At 47.2% G+C, this 25,050-nt stretch overlaps 1 protein-coding gene across 1 annotated transcript in view; it reads left to right on the top strand.

Annotated features, from left to right (window-relative positions):
* Positions 1–451: 451 nt before the first annotated feature.
* LOC138369832 (uncharacterized) overlaps positions 452–25,050 on the top strand; it is a 79,010-nt gene continuing 54,411 nt past the window's right edge. Inside the window, exon 1 of the mRNA XM_069333572.1 lies at positions 452–633. Within this exon, the coding sequence (XP_069189673.1) occupies positions 452–633 (182 nt within the window). The remainder of the gene's footprint in view (positions 634–25,050) is intronic.

Raw genomic sequence — 25,050 nt, forward strand, 5'->3', positions numbered from 1 at the left:
GGAATAAATAGCCAGGTTAGCAACATGGTTAGTTCAGCTCTCCCTCTCTCTCGGGGTCCGCCGGAGGGGGGGGGACGGGGGTACCGACTATCCCCTTGTCTAAAATAACAAACCATCTCAGCTGGGTGGTGCGTCGAGATCGTCACGGGCCATGCAACAATTATGCAGCCGTATGAATCAACCTGAACGAGCTGCTGCCCCTTCTTCCGATTTCAAGCGCTTTGCTGATAACCTACGGTTCAAGTTATTAACCCAAATACATGAAGACTAACTGTCAGTCTTCCAAGAGCAATCAGACTTAATAATTAACAGGCGAAGTGAAGCTTCAGCAATGCTCAAGATTAATCAAGATCTGTCTGCCAGAGACAACCTCCTTCAACTAGAATTAAACTCTCTCAAGACCACAGTTACAGACTTTAAACCAGCTGAAACCACTAGATAACAGGAAGCTATGCTACAACAGTTTGAAAACCATCTTAACACCCACCAACAGCAACACACTATTACCCAAGACGAATCAGACCAACATAAACTCCTTGATTCTGTCATTATCTCTTCACGTGATATTCCTCAAGAATCTGAAGGAGAAGACTGTGATGCCATCGTGATCCATGAATTGCAGGATAAAATAAGGTATTCAATCAAAACAAGTGACATCAAACCAGCTTATAGAGTGGGCATCAAATCATCTGTTATAAATAAATAACAGGAAAATTCGAGTTAAACTAGATAGCTGCTCCCACAAGTCAGACCTTATCAAATCTGCAGTCTCTAGTAAATCCACTGTTTATGTGAATGAATGTCTGACCAGGTTCAGACAAAATCTCTTACTTAAACTGCGTGGTTTCTGCAAAAATTCCCCTGTAATTAAACATTGTTTTGTGCGAGATGGTAAAATTATAGCTATGAGGACTGACAAAGGAAAAACCTATTTAATAACCATTGAAACTAACCTCAATTCTTTCCTGTGGAATAGCTGCTGAATAACAAGAATTCAAATTATAATCTCATTTAACTACCAACGTGTACTGTAGCTCTACCTTTCCTTTTAAAAGGTTTTAACATTATTTAAAAAAATGTCATGTTTATTATTGTCTCTTTTTTTTCTTTTTTATTCCCTTGTTCCATTGTACACTGGCTTGGCCTGTGCCCTCTAGTATAAACTTTATCATCCAGTGTACCTGAGTGTATCTATTTAATCTACCTCGTTTTGTTTTAGTGTTTTAGTGTAACGTTAGTATTTAACTATGGTGTATTTATAATATTATACTAAGTAAGCTATTTGTTTTATAGATTTCTTAATTGCTTTTTTACTTTTATTGGTCTTCTATTGTTATTAATTATTCTAGTTCATTTTTACTTTTCTTAAGTTCCAATTAAGTTTTTATTACTTAAATTACCATTAAGTTTATATTACTTTGAATTTTTATTCTACTTTTCTTTGTAACCCAGGTTGCCTAGCCTCACCACCCTTGCTCCATTGTGCTCTTGGCTTTGCCTGAGCAATTTTGATCATTAGTGCAAATTATTACCTTCAGTGTACCTGAAAGTTCCTTTAAGCAACCTACCTCAATTTTGTGTATAGATTTATATATTCTATTTTTTTCATAGCCAGTTCTTTTATAATTTTATTTTCTGGGGGGAGCCCCGTCGGCTCCCCGGAGCTATCCCAGGCTGATATGCTAATGTCAGACTTTGGCATCAGTCATGTGTATGGAGTTCTTAGGCCTACCGGGGACCACGGCCAGAACCGGGCCCCCTCAGAGAGGCAAGGGGAGCAATGGCCTATAGAAGCCCCCGTGTAGTTGGAAGCATTCTATGTCTGCCATCGACCGGAACAGGCACCCAGAAAGGTAAGCGCCCCAAAACAAACCCCTATTCTGGTTAAAATTGCTACCTAAAACCGAACTAGTGGATAGAACTCCCCAACCGAAAACAAGCAAACTAGTGTGACGTCACACACTGCCGCGCCGCTGTCTGCGCAGCTCCCCCCTCCCCGGGAGGGGAAAGGGGGAGCCCCAGACCCCCAGCGCCGGCTACCCACACCTCAGTTCTTGAGGCTGATGCTATAGGCGATGGTCGTGTGCTCTGGCTCCGGTGTCGCTACTGCACTGTGCTTTGTGTGTGGTGTTAGTTTTGTGGGTGCGAGAGCCAGGAGTTATCTTCAGTACTCGGGCTGCATGCGCCTAGGGCTGCCTTCCCTAGGTGCCCTGTAAGTACTGCCCTTGGGGCTTGGGGCCACCTTCCACAGGCTCCTCGGGGTCTGCCTCTGCTGGTCCGTTTTACCTTTCGGTTTTTCGGCCGCCTGTTGGGCTCTTGGGTGTTCTGTTCTCCCTTGTTACCGGCAGGTAAGAGGCAGTTTGCACTGGTAGGGGCGCAGGGTGCTGCTCAGCTTGTATTTCCCGACATCGCGGCCGGCTCTGTTCCTTGGTGTTCGCTGTCCTCTTGCGGGGTTTTGTTTTTCTTTTTGTTTTTGCCTGGTGGGGGGTTCTGTCATTTTATTCAGTTTGTTTTTGCCCTTCCACTGTTCTCCTCGGTGGCGCCCCCTGCTAGGTCCCCGTGGGTGTACACGTCCCTGGGGTTCAGCTTTAGAAGTTTGCTTGGTAGTTTTGGGCGCCGGTTTGCAGCACCCTGCCTGGGACTACCTGAGCGCGAGTCCTCTTAAAGTAAACGCTCAGGACCCTGGGAATCCCCTAGGGGGCGCGTGGGTCCGATGGTTGTGACCCCGGAGTCCCCACTCGCTGTGTGCGAGTTTGAGGGTTGCTCGGTCCCCTTGTCTCAGGGTGACCCTCATTGTTTTTGCCTCTGCCACGCTGCCTGTTGTGTCGGTGATACTTTCGACCCTGAGTCCTGTGAGTGTTGCTGCTTGCTTGTGACTCAATTTACCCAATCCTCTGATGATTCTATTCGGGTACAGGCGGCACGTGCGTTGCAGTCTAGGTTTCGTCTGTTGCAACGCGCTCGGTTGGTTGCTTCCCCGGATGCCCCGGGGCTGCCCCGCTTTGCTTTTCGAGACCCGGACTTGGGGGTGGGGGTCGCTTCGATCCTGGTTCAGTCCGCACCTCCTCGTCCTTCCCCTTCTGTTCGTTCTGGTCCCCCGCCCCTGCTTCCGGCCCCGAAGCGTCTGAGGGTTTTGGGGTCGGAGCAGGGGTTACTTGATCTCGAGACTCGGGCAGCTTCGGGGGTTGCCCCTTCCGGGGGGGCGGCAGAGGCATTCGAGTCTTGTCTCCCGGCCGAAGCTTCAGGGTCTGACCAGTGGGCCCCCCTTCCTCCAGCTTTTTCGGCTGCTCCGTCCTTGTCTTGTGGGGTCGGGGCTTGGGGAGAGGACTCGGCCTCGGGTCCTGTGGTGACGGACCTCGAGGCTGGGGAGGGGCTGACTTGGGGGCCTTGGGCCCCGCTGGACCCCGCCTGGGTTTTTCTTCCCACTGAGCGGGGCTTATTGTTACAAGGAGTGGGGTTTTCTTTCCCCCCCTCTGCGTACGAGTTGGGTTTGGTGTCGGCCCCTCCCCGGGTTCGGTTCCGTGTTCCCCCGGGTACGTCGGTTCCGTCCTTCCGGAGGTTTTCGGCTTATCGCATCCAACCTGGTGTGGTGCGAGCGGCCTTTGCAGCTTACCTCCTGCGTGACCCGGATTATGCCTCGGGAATGGATCCGTCCACGTTCAGGTTTGGGACTTCGTTCCCTTTCTGGCTCCGTTACGAGGTTCCGGAGTCGTCCTGGCTAGCAGACTGCCCCTTGTTTGGTCTGGATTCCTGGCATTCCTTCTGTCGTTCCCGCACGCTGGAGTGGCGGGAAGCTTCCACGGTGCTTCAGGTTTTCCTGGGGGGTGAACTTGAGTACCTGAATGAGTGCTTGTTTGCCCCTGCCCTTCCCCGCGATGTGGGCGTTATTCAGCTCCATGTGCAGGTTCCTTCCCTTTCGGCGGCGCTCGTGGCGGAGGACTTGCGCGCTCGGGGCCTTTGGCCTTGCGGTTCTTTTCCCTCCTGGAGCTGTCTTCGGATCGGCTCGTGGAGGATATGGGGACGCTTGGGTCCGTCCCGGGGTCCGGCACCTTGTCCTCGGCTGCGCGTTCGTCGGCTGCCTTGTTGAAGCTGTTCACGCCGATTTTGCGGGATGCGGTTTCCCTGTTCTATGCTTCCCATCTCGCGTGTCGGCAGGCGGTGCTGGGTTCCTCCGTGGAATCTGCTTGGGCTCTGGCTCTTAGGCGTTCTTCACCTTTTTGTCCTCTCCTGTTTGGGGAGTCGGCCGTGGCGCAGTTTATTCAGGCTGCGTCGGCGGCTTGTCGTCCGATGTCGGACTTGTTGGTTTTCCGGGGGTCCCGGGGTGGGTCTTCCCGGAAAGGTCGTGCCAGGGCTCGGGGTTCCTCTCGTCGTGGTAGGCCTCTGGTGTCAGGTTTGGGGTTGGCTCCTCCTGCGGACCCTCCCTCGTCTGTTCGGCGCGGTGTTCGCGCTGTGCGGGGTTCTGGGTCTCGTAAGGGTCGCCGGCCCTTTCGCGGTTTGCCCCCTTGACGGGGCGATGGGGGGGGCGGCTTGCGCTGTTCGCCCACGCCTGGTCCCACGATTCGTGGGCCTTTCGGGTCGTGTCTCGCGGCCTGCGGTGGCGTTGGGTGGCCCCTTCCCCCTTTGGGGGGTCGGGGCTGGCAGGGCAGGCTTCTTCCCCTGCGCTCTGTCGAGTCGTCTTGGAGTGGGTACGCTTGGGCGTCGTCGAAACGACGTCGTCCCTCAGATGGGTTTCCCGTCTGTTTCCGGTTCCGAAACGGGACTGCGCGGACCTGCGGTTCATTCTGGACTTGTCCCGTCTGAACCCCTGGGTTCATTGCCCCTCCTTTCGGATGACTACGCTGTCTCAGGTTCGGCTCCTCTTGGAGCCGGGAGCTTGGATGGTGTCCCTGGACCTCCGGGACGCTTATTGGCATGTCCCGATTCATCCGCGGTTCGGGGACTGGCTCGGTTTTGTAGTGGGGCGTCTGAGTTACCGCTTTCGTTGTCTCCCGTTCGGGTTGAACCTGGCACCTCGCGTGTTCACACGCCTTACAAGGGTTGTGTGGCTCGTTTGCGTCTCCTAGGTGTTCGGGTGTTGGCCTACCTCGACGACTGGCTGGTTTGGGCTCCCAGCCAGTCAGCTTGCTTGCTAGCCAGGGATTTGGTTCTTTCCCAGCTCGCCGGGTTCGGGTTCTTGGTGAACTGGAGGAAGTCCCATCTGGTTCCCTCTCAGGTTCGGACTTGGCTGGGTCTCGTGTGGGACTCTCGAACCGCCTCCTTGTCTCTCCCTCCGGAGTCTCTCCTGCGGCTGCGGTCCCGCCTTCGTCTGTTTCTGGAGGGCCCTCGGGTCACCCGGCGGTTGCTCGAGGGGCTGTGCGGGAGCCTGAACTTCGCGACGGTGGTCTACCCGCCGGGTCGGGTTTGGCTTCGACGGCTGTTCTGGTTCCTTCGGGGTTCCCCCTTCCGCCTCTCTCGCGATCGCAGAGTTCGACCCCCGTGGGACTTGCGTCGGTTGCTGCGTCACCGGCTTCCTCTTCGGGTTTTTCGGGGTTCAGTGCCTTGGCGCCTACCCGAGCCCTCGCTCGATGTGTACACGGATGCGTCGTCTCTCAGCTGGGGTTTTGTGACCAGTGCTCACCAGGCCGGCCAGGGGCGTTGGGATCCGTCCTTCCGTCGAGCTCACAGTACTGTGCGGGAGTTCGCGGCAGTGTGGTTTGCTCTGGGGAGGATTCGGGTGGCCCGCGGATCGACGATTCGGCTCCATTCGGACTGCTCTCCGGTGGTTCATTGCCTGAACCGCGGGGGTTCGATGCGGTCCTTGTCTCTTTGGGGTTGGTCGCTTCGGATGACTCGTCTGCTGAGTTCTCGGGGTTTGGCTCTCCTGGCGGTTCACGTACGGGGCGTGTCCAACGTCTTGGCCGACGCCCTGTCTCGCTTCGTTCCCCTCTCCACGGAGTGGACGGTCGACGACGAGTCCTTCCGTTGGCTTTGCCAGACGTTCAGGCGCCCCGAAGTGGACCTCTTCGCGTTGGCGTGGTCGCGGCGTCTTCCCGTTTATGCGGCGCCCTTCCCCGATTGCGAGTCCGTCGGGGTCGATGCCTTTCGTCTCGACTGGTCGAGGTGGGGGTTCCTGTACCTCTTTCCCCCGGTTCGGCTGTTGCTCCAGGTCCTGACTCGCTTAGAGACTTACAGGGGGAGAGTTGTCCTTCTGGCCCCTTGGTGGCCGGCCCAGCCTTGGTTTCAGGCGCTGGTTGCTCGGTGTCCGAACCCGAGGGTTTTCCCGCGGCTCCGCCTCTTTCAGCAGATCGGGCCGGTACGTCACGTAGCTGGTTCGATCTTCTCCTCGAGTCTTCGCGTATGGTTTTTTTGACTCGAGTCTATCATCATCTCTATGGTGATCAGGTGGCCTCCTTGTTGGTGTCCCACCTGAGGGCTTCTTCTCGGCGGCAGTATGAAGTTTCCTGGCGGTCCTTCCGTTTCTTTTTGCGTCTTCGTCGTGTTAGCTCTTTGTCTGTTCGGGTGGTCTTGTCCTTCCTCTCGTGGTTGTTTCAGGACCCTCATCTTATGCCTAACACTGTCGCTTCGTATCGTGCGGCGCTGGCGGCGTTACGTCTGCGCCGTTTCGCAAGCTGTCTCGTGCATTGTTTCACCTCCGGCCTGCTCATGCGTCGCCTGAGCCGTCCAGGTCTTTGGACAGAGTGCTCGCTTTCCTTTCATCTCCTCGTTTCGTTGTGGCCCCTTCGGTCCAGGATTGTTTTTCCAAGGCACTTTTCTTGTTGGCTTTGGCCTCTGGGGGTCGGGTAGGGGAGCTTCATGCTCTCCTCCGGCGCAGGGGTTTCTGCTCTTTTGGTCGTGGTGATAGTTTTGTTCGTTTGCAGCCGTCTCCTTCTTTTCTGGCAAAGAATGAGACTGCTGCGTTCCGGAGGGGTCCATGGGTGGTTGATGCTTGGTTGGTCAGGCCGGGGGTGCATCATGTTTTGTGTCCGGTTGCGGCGCTTCGCCGTTATTTGCGCGCCACAGCTTCTGTGTCCGGGGACGCGCTGTGGGTTGATCCGGTTTCCCTTCTTCCCTGTTCGCGGGTTCGGGTCTCTCAGGTCGTCCGCAGGGTTATTAGGTCCAGCCAGCCTGCGGTCTATCCCCGTGCCCATGACGTTCGTAAGTTCGCGGCTCTTGCTGCCGTCATTGGGAATATGTCTTGGTCTGATATTCGGGCGCGGGGATTTTGGCGGTCGAACAGGGTCCTGGCTGCTCGTTACCTTGTGAATGTCCCTGGGCCTCGTCGGGCCTGTGTTGCTTTGGGTCGGCGGTTGCAGCCAGTTGTCTCGGCTTCGAGTTGAGGGGTGAGCGACGACCGCCTCCCGGGTAAGTCCCTCTTTTTCTGTCTGTGGGTAGTTAGCTCCGGGGAGCTGACGGGGCTCCCCCCAGAAAACCAGCGTTGAATGTAATGAAACGCCATTTTCTGGGTGAGTCCCGGAGGCTCCCCGGCATCCCTCCCTCCCTCCAGTCGGCGGTTTTTCGCGTTTTTGACATCCAGCCTCAAGAACTGAGGTGTGGGTAGCCGGCGCGGGGGGTCTGGGGCTCCCCCTTCCCCCTCCCGGGGAGGGGGGAGCTGCGCAGACAGCGGCGCGGCAGTGTGTGACGTCACACTAGTTTGCTTGTTTTCGGTTGGGGAGTTCTATCCACTAGTTCGGTTTTAGGTAGCAATTTTAACCAGAATAGGGGTTTGTTTTGGGGCGCTTACCTTTCTGGGTGCCTGTTCCGGTCGATGGCAGACATAGAATGCTTCCAACTACACGGGGGCTTCTATAGGCCATTGCTCCCCTTGCCTCTCTGAGGGGGCCCGGTTCTGGCCGTGGTCCCCGGTAGGCCTAAGAACTCCATACACATGACTGATGCCAAAGTCTGACATTAGCATATCAGCCTGGGATAGCTCCGGGGAGCCTCCGGGACTCACCCAGAAAATGGCGTTTCATTACATTCAACGCTGGTTTTTTGTCTTTTCTGTAAAACAGCCCTCTTATGCAAACTATTATAGACCCAGACCTGAACCTCTTATCAAGTATATATGACAATCATCACTTTATTTGAGCAATTTGAGCATAAAACAAAGGAGTAGCAATGGGGGTCTCCCTTAGGTCCTGCACTTGCAAATGCTTTTTTGAGTTTTCATGAAAAAAATTGGCTTGATAAATGTCCTTTGAACTTTAAACCAGTCTTGTACAGGAGATATGTAGATGACACTTTTTTGTTATTTAAGGACCAATGTCATATTGAGAAATTTAGAGAGTATCTTAATGCACAACATAGTAATATACGTTTCATTGCAGAGTGTGAAGTGGATAATTCATTGTCATTTCTTGATGTCAAAGTGAATAACCTTAATGGGTTCAACACTAATGTTTTTAGAAAACCAACTTTTACTGGTTTAGGTTTAAATTTTAATTCTTTTGTTCCTGATATTTTTAAGAAAAATGCAATTAATACTCTACTGAATATAGCCTTTGTTTTATGCTCAAATTGGAATAACTTTGATCAAGAAATTAATTTTCTTGTGAATTTTTTTTCAAATAATGGTTATCCTTTGCATATGGTTTATACCTTCATAAGGAATTTCTTAAATAAGAAGTTTCACCCATCGTGTAGGATTACTACAGTAGAAAGGGGTTTTAAATATATTAAATACCATTTTATGGCACTATTAGTTTTTCTGTAAGGAGTCGTTTGAGGAAACTGTTACAGCATTGTTATCCTCAAGTAGACTTTAGATTTATTTTTGTCAACATAAATACCATAGGCTCTTATTTTAAATTTAAAGATAAAGTGCCTACCCCCCTGTGCTCTAATGTCGTATATATGTATAACTGTTCCAGCTGTAATGCTGGATATATCGGAAGTTCCATTCGGAACTTTAAGATTAGGATACTTGAGCACCGGGGAGTATCTTTTAGGACTGGATTACCATTGTCTAAACCAGCCTTTTCGGAGATTAGAAACCATTGTTATGAGTTTAATCATTCTCTGCTGGAATCTGATTTAAAATTCTGGACACTTGTATGAATGGCCAGTCAGATTTCAGAGTAATGGAAGCCTTATATATAAAGGAGCTGCGGCCTCTGTTAAATAACAACCTTTTCGGCTGTTCAATTGTACACTGTATACTACACAGTAGGACCTGTAATTTGATTTACAGTTCATTCTGGCAGTTTAATTTTATTATAATTTTGTTTAGTTTACCATGTCTTTTCCTTTTCTTACTTATTTTAAGTCTGGACATTGGACATTTGTATAATCTTTTTATTTAGGATATATAATACATTTTTTGGTATTTAGATTTGTTTAATATTTGAGTTTTTATAAGATTTTGGTTAGTACTTTATAATTGTCGCTTATTCTGCTTGCATTTTATATACATTTTTTGTAGAATTGTAGTTATTATATACATATTTGTAAAAGTGTTTAGTATCTATATGCCAGCTATCAAGTTTTACTCCGGTTGATCACTTCGAGTAAGTTTAATAGTATGGTTTGTTTTAGGAGTTATAAAATTCCTCTTTTAGTTTAATAGATTTTTTAATTAGCTTTTATATATGTGACAGTTAATAAGTTTTATTTGTATTGATCACTTTAAGTAAGCTTAAGTGTTTTGATTTTTAATCATTTACCTTTGTTTGATAGGCAATTGTATTCAGTATGAGATCTTTGTTTACCAGTTATTTGATTGTGATTTCTGTTTTTTCTTTTAGATCTGATGATGAATACGAGAAGTATTCGATACGCTATATATATATATATATATATATATATATATATATATATATATATATATATATATATATATATATATATATATATATATATATATATATATATATTATTAAATATGACCGAAAAAGTAAGATTAATAATTCTAACACGAATTTTCTCAATCTTTCGTACATTAATCTCTTCCCACAACCAAACCATCGCCAGAGAAATCCTAGTAAACAACACAGAAATCATCGATAGATACAGCGATAGCAGGCGGCTTGACGTTTGCGAGGCACTACACATCAAGAAGCCAACACCAGCAATCAACAGCCAATTATTGCACAACTATATTCTACCCACCTCAAGACTCCGCTCCAATATAGAAGCATCAAGAAATATGGACCAATAGGCTTTCTACAAACACTTCTATTCAATATCCATTGTTTCGTGTTCTGTCTTGTGTTGATGAAATTAATACCCTATTAATACTCTTGTTCTGTCTTGTGTTGATGAAATTAATACCCTATTATTACCACATCTTGTTCTGTCTTGTGTTAATGCCACATCACCCCTTCCACCTCACTCAAATGTAGATATAAAATCGGAGATGCGTGAGTTCTATTCAGTTGTGTATTTGTGAACTAAAGTCTTTGAAAATGTAATAAGTTTTACGAAACGCGCTCGTGTCGCATCAGACTAGAAATAAAAATGAATTTTGGAGAATTGATTTTTGATTTACTTCCAACAGTGAAACGAAATGTACGAAAGATTGAGAAAATTCGTGTTAGAATTATTAATCTTACTTTTTCGGTCATATTTAATAATATATGTCTACAGGAAAGACTGCTACCAAAATATACTAATATTAAAGCGCACGACCCAGCAGCAAGGAATCAAGCCTTCACGATAAAATATCGCCAGGATCTGATTCGTGATCAGATATACAAGGCAGAGAATGAAATCAAAGACAACAAAACGCAACTACTTCATGCTACAAACGAGTGGAGAAATAGCAACATCGACGATAGTATCCGTACCCGCATTGAACAACACCTCGACATCCTCACAGACCAACATCACCTCAGCACTGAAACAAGGATTATCAAGAAACTAACAACATTATATGGAGGACCTATGGCAATTCCACGACCAAGAGATGGCTTCCTGAACCTTGCAGGAATTAACCTCACTGAGGACCAAGTCACTCTCCTAAATCTGGGCATAAACTGTCATGTTATGTCCAGACCGAGTGAGATGGCCCGGAAAGTAGAGTTGGAAATTCTGTTGGACGACATATTCGACCTCGAGACACAAAAGAAGGTCACTACCAAAGATACCTTACAAGCAGAACTTATTGCAGAAGGAGGAAAGAATCGAGGCAACTACAGAAGCACCATACTGTCCCCCGAGCTTAAAGCGGCAGCTAAAAGCCTTCGTGAGAACAAGGAGATAGTTGTCAGGAGAGGTGACAAGTCGCCAATATATGTCATTCTTAAAAAAGACGAATATCTGGCGAAAATGAACATCATACTCTCTGACCAAACTAAGTTCCAAAGGGTAACGAAGGACACTACAGCCGAATTAAAAGCAAAGGTCAACAAACTGATCGAAACTGTGAACGCCAAGAAATCCGGACTCCACCTGCCAAAGATCATTGGGGAATATAAACCTGGATATGCGTATGGAAATGTCAAGACGCACAAGCCTGGAAACCCACTTCAGCCAATCATTAGCCAGATACCCACACCCACGTACAGACTGGCGAAGCGACTCAACGGCCTGCTGACTCCTTATGTTCCTTGCGCCTTCAGCCTGAAGTCTCCAAAGGAATTTGTTGACTTACTGCGGGGCACACGGGCCACAGGGATAAGAGCCTCGTTGGACGTAGAATCGCTGTTTACCAACGTACCTGTGGACGAGACAATCGGAATGATAGCCGACAGAGTGTATCGTGATCCAGCCTGTACTCCTCTTGACATACCAGAAAATATTCTGAGGAAACTACTCCAAGCTTGTACTAAAGAGGCACCCTTCTTGAGCCCGGATGGACACATGTATAAGCAAGTAGATGGGGTCGCCATGGGTTCTCCCCTAGGTGTCCTGTTTGCAAACTTCTACATGGGTACCATCGAGCAAAAAGTCTTAGTCGACATGAACTTGAAACCGGCCATATACTGCAGGTATGTTGACGACATTTTTACACAGGTACCTGATGTCAGACATCTGCAGGAGCTGAAGGAGGCATTTGAGCAGAGTTCGGTGCTGCGTTTCACTTACGAGATGGAAAAGGATGGGAAGCTGCCCTTTCTAGATGTAACAGTCATGGAAAAGGGCGGAGGTTTCCACACTGCAGTCTACACTAAGGAAACAAACATAGGAATGTGCCTAAATGCCAACAGCGACTGCCCAGACAGGTACAAGAGGAGTGTTGTTAACGCATATGTCGACCGTGCTCTCAGCCACAGCTCAGAATGGAAGCAAGTCGACGAAGAACTCTGTAGGGTAAGGCAGGTCCTAGTCAATAACGGCTTCTCCAATGGTTTCGTCGAAGACATCATAAGAAGGAAAGTGAAAAGCCATGCAACCTCTGAAGAGACAACTAACACAACACCTATACCCCCTATTAGACTATTTTACAGGAACTTCTTTTCCACAGCTCATAAAACGGAAGAAAGGGTCCTGAAAGATATTGTTAATAGAAACGTTATCCCTACAGACAAAAATCAGAGGATACAACTGACGATTTACTATAAAACCAGAAAAACGGCCAGCCTACTCATGAGAAACTCTCCAGACACAAAACAGAACGCTTTAAAAGAGACTAACGTCGTCTATGCCTTCAAATGCCCTCTTGGGGACTGTAAGCTCCAAAAAACCCAGTATATAGGCAAGACAACAACATCTCTTTCTAGGCGTTTAACGATGCATAAGCAACAGGGCTCCATTAAGGAACATATAATCTCTTCCCACAACCAAACCATCGCCAGAGAAATCCTAGTAAACAACACAGAAATCATCGATAGATACAGCGATAGCAGGCGGCTTGACGTTTGCAAGGCACTACACATCAAGAAGTCAACACCAGCAATCAACAGCCAATTATTGCACAACTATATTCTACCCACCTCAAGACTCCGCTCCAATATAGAAGCATCAAGAAATATGGACCAATAGGCTTTCTACAAACACTTCTATTCAATATCCATTGTTTCGTGTTCTGTCTTGTGTTGATGAAATTAATACCCTATTAATACTCTTGTTCTGTCTTGTGTTGATGAAATTAATACCCTATTAATACCACATCTTGTTCTGTCTTGTGTTAATGCCACATCACCCCTTCCACCTCACTCAAATGTAGATATAAAATCGGAGATGCGTAAGTTCTATTCAGTTGTGTATTTGTGAACTAAAGTCTTTGAAAATGTAATAAGTTTTACGAAACGCGATCGTGTTGTGTCAGACTAGAAATAAAAATGAATTTTGGAGAATTGATTTTTGATTTACCTCCAACAGTGAAACGAAATGTACGAAAGATTGAGAAAATTCGTGTTAGAATTATTAATCTTACTTTTTCGGTCATATTTAATAATATATGTCTACAGGAAAGACTGCTACCAAAATATACTAATATTAAAGCGCACGACCCAGCAGCAAGGAATCAAGCCTTCACGATAAAATATCGCCAGGATCTGATTCGTGATCAGATATACAAGGCAGAGAATGAAATCAAAGACAACAAAACGCAACTACTTCATGCTACAAACGAGTGGAGAAATAGCAACATCGACGATAGTATCCGTACCCGCATTGAACAACACCTCGACATCCTCACAGACCAACATCACCTCAGCACTGAAACAAGGATTATCAAGAAACTAACAACATTATATGGAGGACCTATGGCAATTCCACGACCAAGAGATGGCTTCCTGAACCTTGCAGGAATTAACCTCACTGAGGACCAAGTCACTCTCCTAAATCTGGGCATAAACTGTCATGTTATGTCCAGACCGAGTGAGATGGCCCGGAAAGTAGAGTTGGAAATTCTGTTGGACGACATATTCGACCTCGAGACACAAAAGAAGGTCACTACCAAAGATACCTTACAAGCAGAACTTATTGCAGAAGGAGGAAAGAATCGAGGCAACTACAGAAGCACCATACTGTCCCCCGAGCTTAAAGCGGCAGCTAAAAGCCTTCGTGAGAACAAGGAGATAGTTGTCAGGAGAGGTGACAAGTCGCCAATATATGTCATTCTTAAAAAAGACGAATATCTGGCGAAAATGAACATCATACTCTCTGACCAAACTAAGTTCCAAAGGGTAACGAAGGACACTACAGCCGAATTAAAAGCAAAGGTCAACAAACTGATCGAAACTGTGAACACCAAGAAATCCGGACTCCACCTGCCAAAGATCATTGGGGAATATAAACCTGGATATGCGTATGGAAATGTCAAGACGCACAAGCCTGGAAACCCACTTCGGCCAATCATTAGCCAGATACCCACACCCACGTACAGACTGGCGAAGCGACTCAACGGCCTGCTGACTCCTTATGTTCCTTGCGCCTTCAGCCTGAAGTCTCCAAAGGAATTTGTTGACTTACTGCGGGGCACACGGGCCACAGGGATAAGAGCCTCGTTGGACGTAGAATCGCTGTTTACCAACGTACCTGTGGACGAGACAATCGGAATGATAGCAGACAGAGTGTATCGTGATCCAGCCTGTACTCCTCTTGACATACCAGAAAATATTCTGAGGAAACTACTCCAAGCTTGTACTAAAGAGGCACCCTTCTTGAGCCCGGATGGGCACATGTATAAGCAAGTAGATGGGGTCGCCATGGGTTCTCCCCTAGGTGTCCTGTTTGCAAACTTCTACATGGGTACCATCGAGCAAAAAGTCTTAGTCGACATGAACTTGAAACCGGCCATATACTGCAGGTATGTTGACGACATTTTTACACAGGTACCTGATGTCAGACATCTGCAGGAGCTGAAGGAGGCATTTGAGCAGAGTTCCGTGCTGCGTTTCACTTACGAGATGGAAAAGGATGGGAAGCTGCCCTTTCTAGATGTAACAGTCATGGAAAAGGGCGGAGGTTTCCACACTGCAGTCTACACTAAGGAAACAAACATAGGAATGTGCCTAAATGCCAACAGCGACTACCCAGACAGGTACAAGAGGAGTGTTGTTAACGCATATGTCGACCGTGCTCTCAGCCACAGCTCAGAATGGAAGCAAGTCGACGAAGAACTCTGTAGGGTAAGGCAGGTCCTAGTCAATAACGGCTTCTCCAATGGTTTCGTCAAAGACATCATAAGAAGGAAAGTGAAAAGCCATGCAACCTCTGAAGAGACAACTAACACAACACCTATACCCCCTATTAGACTATTTTACAGGAACTTCTTTTCCACAGCTCATAAAACGGAAGAAAGGGTCCTGAAAGATATTGTTAATAGAAACGTTATCCCTACAGACAAAAATCAGAGGATACAACTGACGATTTACTATAAAACCAGAAAAACGGCCAGCCAACTCATGAGAAACTCTCCAGACACAAAACAGAACGCTTTAAAAGAGACTAACGTCGTCTATGCCTTCAAATGCCCTCTTGGGAACTGTAAGCTCCAAAAAACCCAGTATATAGGCAAGACAACAACATCTCTTTCTAGGCGTTTAACGATGCATAATATTATAGACTGTGGGTTGGTTGGTGTTGTCGTCGTTGATCCTTCTCTATGGACAACCCAACCCACAACTCGGTAGAGTGCTTATACTAGGAGATCATCCTTGGCACTTCTGGCTCTTGGAGAGGGGCTCAGCGTCACACGTTTAGGGGATGCGGCTCCAACACTTAGCCTCGTTGTCACGTGCACACACCCACTCGAGCCGCTGTGACTCCCCACTCTCTCCTTAGGTGATATGATCTCCTCAATCCCCTTTTGACTTATTAGTATTACCTTTTACCCTGTCCACGGCAGTGGTTCTTGGTTCTTTCTCTCTCTCTCTCCTTCTTTACTACCTCCTGGGAAGCCTCACTAGGACAAGGGCAAACACCAGCAAATTGGGATACATTTACTGGACAAAGCACATACACGATACATACACACATATAATAATAATGAATCCTATGCTCTATAATATCACAATCAGGTTGCACTCCAACACCATCAGAACTCTATTATCAGCTTATCAAGTGGTATCCTAACTCCTGGTTCACCACCTGATACTATCAACCACCTCAAGTTGATTAAGTCTACATACACTGTCGCACCATCAGCAAGATAATATATATATAGAAAATCAGCATTTGAATGCAATAACATATATCAGTATAAATGTTCATTGATACACAACAATGTTCAATCGATCACTGTCAGTCCTGGAACACATACATCTGTAGGTAATCCAGCCTACGACTGTAACTCTAAACTTCAGTATAAAAAAACTCCTTGACATAAGAATGCCAACAGTCACTCACCTCTCACTGCGTCTTGCACGCTAATGACAACCAAACACTATCAACTCCCTATAAGTAATCCACCAGAACTTCCCTTCCACCTCTGGAAGTTCACTACCCTAATATCCTTAGGTTCTTCCGGGCTTCACTACCAGGATCCTCTGCAGCTCCTCCAGGCTGCTATCATGAAGTTTCCTTGTGCAACTACGGTGCTTCACCCTTCTGCTAGGTTCCTCCACAGCTCTCTTGGCTGCTACACCACCTCTACAGAAGCACGTGACACTCCTCTTCACTGCTGCTTCTCCTCACAGCTCGAGGTCCTCTGCTCCACTACCTTGGAGTCTCATCAGCTACTTCATCTGCTGGCTTCGAAGTTCTCAGCAACTTCTTCCCCAAAGAACAAACCTGCAACCCATCGACACTCCAATAAAATGTTCCCCTTTAACACATAAACAAAAAATATTCACACAATATGTTTGCCTCAAACCTCTATCTGTTCTCTACATACAGTGAGAGTGGGCTCCCCCGTTTTGGGCGGGTCCATACTCCACCTCGCCTGGCGGCGGTCCTCACTCGCTGGGAGGGTCTTCCTCCGTCAGGAGCCAGGCTCCCTCAGTCGCCCGCCAGCGCTCAGAGGGGATGGACGTCACTCCGTGTTCCTCCCTCTCCACTCTCTTATTTCAGGCCTTCTGCCTTATTAAAACATGTCTAACTTATAAATAAACATCGCTACTGTCGCTGGGCACACGACCAACTACAAGCAATCACTATGAACTGGCATATATCGTGCTTACCACAAATCGTCTGGTCGAGGGCGCTTCTTCCTCTGACGAGGCTTGGTCAGGGCGCTCCACGGCCCACAATAATGCCTCCGGGCGGCTTAATATTCACTAATTATCGCCCACGACTTGAGACCACACGTCCCCAGCTCGATTCCACAGTTGGTACGTCTGCACACTTCTCTTCTCTTCGAGATATATCACTTGGGGTTCCCTTCTGACGGGAGCTCAACGGAGCGCTGCTTTCCCCTGCGATGTCTGGCACTCAAGTGAGGTCAAGGTCCTCCGGAAGCGAGCCTCACGCCTCCAGCAAAATGTCCACATCTCCTCGCCAGTCATTTATCTGTTTTCTCCTTCATTGCCCATAATCTCAAACTGTTATACATATCCAAGCAACTATTTTACATATGGGTTATCACCTCAATATTTGCTAGACCTTCTAATCAGGTCAGGCTTGATGAATAACTCTCAAAGAGGGAGACTCGTTTCTCCTGCAGGCTGAGATCATAACACTCCCCTCCCCTTATTTTTGAGAGTTATTCCAGTGGCAAAGCTCGGGATAATACATCCGCCACCACACTGTCTCGTTCTTCACCCCATATACTCTCATAGGAGTCTACAATTAATTCGTTGCACCTTGCAACATCTGGCTCACCACGTGCCAGAAACATGATCTTCTCACAAACGATTTGACCTCTCTGACACCTCAAAGCTAGGCTGTCCTCCTTGGACGCCTGCACTCCATTGGTCCACTCTACTTACTGTCTCCACCCTCCGTTTCCTCGTCTTCTTCTCTTCACGTCCAGAGTCAGACATCTACTGTCTGTACCTCCTCTGTCGTCTTCACACTTCCATCTACTGCCATTATACTTTCGTCTCCTGCCATCATACTTCACTCCCTCGTCTTCACCGACGATCCTCCCTTTCGTCTCCTCATTTATCCAAGACATCGTCCTGTTTGACTTCCATCGAGTCCTCGGCTTTCTTCTATTCCTCCATGCTTGCATCATCATCCTCTTCCCACATTTCTCATCTTTATACAACTCCACTTCTTCTCCTTCAACTCTTCTTCGTTCCTTAAAAGTTTCTCCGAGCACTGTACTACATCCAACAGCACTCGACCGTACATGTCGCTTTACCTCTCCTAGAGTGCTCGTAAGCATCTCTCCACACATACTGTCTCTTCTCCTTTCATTTTCTCGGCTATTACTCTTCTTCACTATCTTTTCTACACGTTTTCTGTGAAATATGTCAACTCCTGACATCTCAAACAACTTAACTCCACTATCCATATGCCTCTGTGCTCGTGGACAACTTGACGCGCTACTTCCGTCCTCAGTCTGTCCACATCTTTCCTCATTCCTACTCAGCACAGTTGCATTCACCTTCCGACTCTTAATTTCAGCAGTCTGGGCTTTACTCAGGTCCGCTCTCTTCGCATGATTCTTCTTCGGCTGGGCCATCTTCACTTTTGACCTCACCGAGACTTCATTTTTCTGGGCTGGACTTTCATCAAACAGCCATGCTATATCTACATCGATATCTTCCACCGGTTGAATCGACACTGTATCATCTTCTCCAGCGTCTTCCTTGTCGGCCACCTCTGTCTTCGTCACTACCGAGACAGGGTTTTCAATGGCTTGGCAGTCTCCTGACGCATCTCCTCGGATGTCAGTCAGGTTCACACTCTCAGGTGTCTCACCCGTGCCGTGGCCTTCTGGGCACTCCTCAGGCACAGTCTCCACTATGACTCTTGGCAACACCTTTGTCCCGCACAAGTCATTCCCCAGGATCACTTGGACTCCTGGAATAGGTATGTCGGGGCACACTCCCAACATCACCTCCGCCGACACATATTCCAACCTTAGCTGGACAGTACATAAGGGCATGTCACTCTCAGACAACAACCCATATACTCTCATCTTACTCCTGCCAGCTAATCGTCGATCATTCCCAATCAGGCTTCTCGTAATCAAGCTCTGATTAGCTCCGGTATCTCTTAAGATACCAACTTCTACCTCAGGTTGGCCTCCTACACTGATCCAACCTTTGCTCATGAACGGCTTATACCTCTCGTTCACTAAGTTCGCTCTCTGTGGTTTGTCTCGGAACACATTAGTATATTTACCTCGGGGGGTCACACATGGCCAGGGTCACAACTCTCTTGCCCTGTCGACAATCTCGCATCACGTGACCCAATCCGTTACATTGGTAACATCTCATCTGTGAAAAATCTCTCCTATATGTACCAGAGTAGCTCTGACTTTGTCCACTCGTATTGGAGTTCCTCGGGCCAGACGTACTACTCGTACTCTGTGGAGCTTTACTGGACTCTTGATTCCCTAGATAACGATCAGTTTCTCGTTTTGCTCCTCCATCTTCACTTTCAGACGAAGTGTGCGACCTACTCTTCTGAGTTTTAGGGTACTTACTTTTATCTGCCCATTTTTCAAAATTTTTCTCACCCCAGACTCTTCTGGGTCTCTCATAATTTCTTCCTCCCCAGACTCCACTGGGTCTGCCATTGCTGTGTCTCGCCTCGCTTCTCACTCTGTTCTCCCTTAAGCTCTTATACGCTTCAGTAATCATATCCGCCCTATCTGCGGCATCTTTCACCTCCTTTATCCCTGCTTCTTGGATCTTGAACTTTGTTTCGGGATGCATCATCTCCAAGAACTTCTCCATGACCATCAGTTGCTTCAGGTCAGCGTAAGATCCAACTCCAGCAGCCTCAATCCACTTCTGGAATCGTCTTTCCAGATCTCTTGCTGTCTCAGCAAACGTACATGCTCCAACTTTGATCATCTCTCTGAAACGCTTTCTATAAGCTTCTGGGGTTAACTGAAACGAGCGCAATATGCTGCTCTTTACTGTGGCGTAATCCTGGCACTCTTCCAGTGACAATTGGGTGTATGCCTCCCTGGCTGCACCAGTCAATCTTAACTGGACCAGCTGGGCCCATTCCTACTGTGGCCACTCCTTGATACTGGCTACTTTCTCAAAATGCTCGAAGAAGCTCTCTGCCTCTTCGGGCACAAACAAGGGAATGTCCTTCTCCCTAACCCTAACATCTGGTGGGTGTGATACCTGGGTGGTGCTCTCTGGCAACCCATGTTCAATCCTTTGCTCAGCCAAGGTTCTATTCGCTTCTATCTGCATTTGTTTTGTTCTCTCTTTTTCTTTTTCGACTTGGGCTTTTTCTTTCTCCTGTTCCAACTCCAGTTCCCTTACTCTGGTTTTCCCTTTTTCTACCTCCAGTCTGGTTTTCTCTTTTTCTACCTCCAGTCTGGTTTTCTCTTTTTCTACCTCCAGTCTGGTTTTCTCTTTTTCCTTCTGGGCTTCATTTTTCATCTGGAGTTCTAATTTCATCTTTTCCAGCTGGAACTGTCTCTCCTCACGCTGCATCTGGAGCTCTAACTGGAATCTCTCCAAGCTCCTATTTCGGATACTCCTGCTACTGCGGCTACTCTTGCTGCTCCTACTCGATCCCTGGGATTTCACTTCATCCTGCCCATCATCCTCCTTTCCAATTTCAGCTCCTTTTTGGGCTCCTTGTTCTGCCGCTTCACTTCTGGCTCTCAACTGCCTCAGGATCTCATCCTTCATCCCAGCTACTTTAGATGCTTTCAACCTGATGCCACATTTTTCTGCTATTTGTTTCAATTGATCCCTCGTGCAACCTTCCAAGTCCTCAGGCTTGCCTGACTCCACAAACGCTTGCACCTTATCCATCTTGTCCTGTGAGTCTTCCCAAGAGAGAGAATATACACCTGCGGTCACACAGTTTATTTCAGCAAGGGTGTACAAATCCACTCTTGGACAGGGTGTGGGTGTGTCAGTTTAGCTCCCGGACACAGGCCCCCATTTTATTATAGACTGTGGGTTGGTTGGTGTTGTCGTCGTTGATCCTTCTCTATGGACAACCCAACCCACAACTCGGTAGAGTGCTTATACTAGATCATCCTTGGCACTTCTGGCTCTTGGAGAGGGGCTCAGCGTCACACGTTTAGGGGATGCGGCTCCAACACTTAGCCTCGTTGTCACGTGCACACACCCACTCGAGCCGCTGTGACTCCCCACTCTCTCCTTAGGTGATATGATCTCCTCAATCCCCTTTTGCCTTATTAGTATTACCTTTTACCCTGTCCACGGCAGTGGTTCTTGGTTCTTTCTCTCTCTCTCTCCTTCTTTACTACCTCCTGGGAAGCCTCACTAGGACAAGGGCAAACACCAGCAAATTGGGATACATTTACTGGACAAAGCACATACACGATACATACACACTTATAATAATAATGAATCCTTTGCTCTATAATATCACAATCAGGTTGCACTCCAACACCATCAGAACTCTATTATCAGCTTATCAAGTGGTATCCTAACTCCTGGTTCACCACCTGATACTATCAACCACCTCAAGTTGATCAAGTCTACATACACTGTCGCACCATCAGCAAGATAATATATATATATAGAAAATCAGCATTTGAATGCAATAACATATATCAGTATAAATGTTCATTGATACACAACAATGATCAATCGATCACTGTCAGTCCTGGAACACATACATCTGTAGGTAATCCAGCCTACGACTGTAACTCTAAACTTCAGTATAAAAAAACTCCTTGACATAAGAATGCCAACAGTCACTCACCTCTCACTGCGTCTTGCACGCTAATGACAACCAAACACTATCAACTCCCTGTAAGTAATCCACCAGAACTTCCCTTCCACCTCTGGAAGTTCACTACCCTAATATCCTTAGGTTCTTCCGGGCTTCACTACCAGGATCCTCTGCAGCTCCTCCAGGCTGCTATCATGAAGTTTCCTTGTGCAACTACGGTGCTTCACCCTTCTGCTAGGTTCCTCCACAGCTCTCTTGGCTGCTACACCACCTCTACAGAAGCACGTGACACTCCTCTTCACTGCTGCTTCTCCTCACAGCTCGAGGTCCTCTGCTCCACTACCTTGGAGTCTCATCAGCTACTTCATCTGCTGGCTTCGAAGTTCTCAGCAACTTCTTCCCCAAAGAACAAACCTGCAACCCATCGACACTCCAATAAAATGTTCCCCTTTAACACATAAACAAAAAATATTCACACAATATGTTTGCCTCAAACCTCTATCTGTTCTCTACATACAGTGAGAGTGGACTCCCCCGTTTTGGGCGGGTCCATACTCCACCTCGCCTGGCGGCGGTCCTCACTCGCTGGGAGGGTCTTCCTCCGTCAGGAGCCAGGCTCCCTCAGTCGCCCGCCAGCGCTCAGAGGGGATGGACGTCACTCCGTGTTCCTCCCTCTCCACTCTCTTATTTCAGGCCTTCTGCCTTATTAAAACATGTCTAACTTATAAATAAACATCGCTACTGTCGCTGGGCACACGACCAACTACAAGCAATCACTATGAACTGGCATATATCGTGCTTACCACAGATCGTCTGGTCGAGGGCGCTTCTTCCTCTGACGAGGCTTGGTCAGGGCGCTCCACGGCCCACAATAATGCCTCCGGGCGGCTTAATATTCACTAATTATCACCCACGACTTGAGACCACACGTCCCCAGCTCGATTCCACAGCTGGTACGTCTGCACACTTCTCTTCTCTTCGAGATATATCACTAGGGGTACCCTTCTGACGGGAGCTCAACGGAGCGCGGCTTCCCCCTGTGATGTCTGGCACTCAAGTGAGGTCAGGGTCCTCCGGAAGCGAGCCTCACGCCTCCAGCAAAATGTCCACATCTCCTCGCCAGTCATTTATCTGTTTTCTCCTTCATTGCCCATAATCTCAAACTGTTATACATATCCAAGCAACTATTTTACATATGGGTTATCACCTCAATATTTGCTAGACCTTCTAATCAGGTCAGGCTTGATGAATAACTCTCAAAGAGGGAGACTCGTTTCTCCTGCAGGCTGAGATCATAACAATAAGCAACAGAGCTCCATTAAGGAACATATAATCTCTTCCCACAACCAAACCATCGCCAGAGAAATCCTAGTAAACAACACAGAAATCATCGATAGATACAGCGATAGCAGGCGGCTTGACGTTTGCGAGGCACTACACATCAAGAAGTCAACACCAGCAATCAACAGCCAATTATTGCACAACTATATTCTACCCACCTCAAGACTCCGCTCCAATATAGAAGCATCAAGAAATATGGACCAATAGGCTTTCTACAAACACTTCTATTCAATATCCATTGTTTCGTGTTCTGTCTTGTGTTGATGAAATTAATACCCTATTAATACTCTTGTTCTGTCTTGTGTTGATGAAATTAATACCCTATTAATACCACATCTTGTTCTGTCTTGTGTTAATGCCACATCACCCCTTCCACCTCACTCAAATGTAGATATAAAATCGGAGACGCGTAAGTTCTATTCAGTTGTGTATTTGTGAACTAAAGTCTTTGAAAATGTAATAAGTTTTACGAAACGCGCTCGTGTCGCGTCAGACTAGAAATAAAAATGAATTTTGGAGAACTGATTTTTGATTTACCTCCAACAGTGAAACGAAATGTACGAAAGATTGAGAAAATTCGTGTTAGAATTATTAATCTTACTTTTTCGGTCATATTTAATAATATATGTCTACAGGAAAGACTGCTACCAAAATATACTAATATATATATATATATATATATATATATATATATATATATATATATATATATATATATATATATATATATATATATATATATATATATATATATATATATATATATATATATATATAAAAAGTTTAAAAAGTTTGTGAGGGTACCACCTCTGGTGCCAATGTGGGGACCCATAGCCTCGGAGAAGAAAATAAAAAGTATTCAGAGGAGACCTTGTGGTTTCTCACTGAACACTAATATTATCTTCTCCTACCACCCCCATTCTTTTGTATGTACACATATATATTTACTTTATTTGAACTTTGTTACAAAAAAGGAGTTACATATGGGTTACAAAGATGGTTGTCATAGGTTGTCGAGTTCCTCCAGCTCCTCAGATGGCAGGCAGGAACCCTGGATGCAGTGCGCATTTCCCCTCTGTATCGCCACACTGAGGCGCTGGAAAAGAAAGCTTGCAGCTCTCGGGTCCCTTGTTGTTTCAATGAGCCTAGAACCCAGTTCCTTAAAAAAACTGGTAGCACTTTTACCCCAGGCGCCGAGCGTCTCAGAAGCAATGGGGACAAAATTGTAGTGGTGATCCAGTTCTCTATACTTACGGGATTTGGCTGCTTCCCTGTGGGTGGCAGCGCCACCTGGTTGTGCAACACTGAGGTTAATGTAGGTGTTAGCCAGGGTTGATACGCACGTGTAGTCCCATACCAACTGCTTGCCATTCTTCCAAGGGTTCACTGTGATACCATCCGGGCGACCAATAAGAGCATCAGAGTTACGGGGCGTTAGGTAACGGGGCTCTCTTTCAGCTGGGCATCCAGCTGTGGTGAGGCTCCTCTTGATGATGTCGTTAACTTCACTGTGCCTCGAGTGCCATCCCCCTGTGCTTTGGCAGAGTAGGCCATGGTGACCGTACCTGTCAGCCACCACCTCGCCGCAAATACACCTATATCTGGTATGGATTGGGGCAGCAAGGCGGAGGGCCACAGCAATTCGGAGGGCGTGTGGTGTGAGACGCGTGCCAGTTGCCGACATTGGGGTTGCTAACAGGAAATCCCCTGCATGTGGTGCTGCTACTGCTGTGAGGCGAGCAATGTCGTATTGTGTTGTTGCAGCACCCAGGCACTCTGCAGCAACTTGGTCTACAATGGGACCATCCCAGCTGGATTGCTTGTGGGATTTTGGGGATGGTGGTTGAGGTGATTGGCCTGCACGAGAGGCCCACTCTGTGGCACAGTGTGTAAAATTGGGATCATGTACACCTGCCAGCTGATGTAAGTGGGCAGGTAGAATTTCCTTCACAAGGTCGTCGGATGCTGATAAGGAGGACAGGAAGGCTGGAACAGCGATTTGCGTTGCTGTTCGAACTCCGAAGCCCCCAAGTCTTACGGGAAGAGAGGCTTGTTTCCACTGTAGGTCATCGAGAGAGAGGTTAAGGGCTTTTTCTAGCATTGATTTCAGTA

This window comes from Procambarus clarkii, chromosome 30, assembly GCF_040958095.1.
Source record: "Procambarus clarkii isolate CNS0578487 chromosome 30, FALCON_Pclarkii_2.0, whole genome shotgun sequence".
Classification (NCBI taxonomy): domain Eukaryota; kingdom Metazoa; phylum Arthropoda; class Malacostraca; order Decapoda; family Cambaridae; genus Procambarus; species Procambarus clarkii.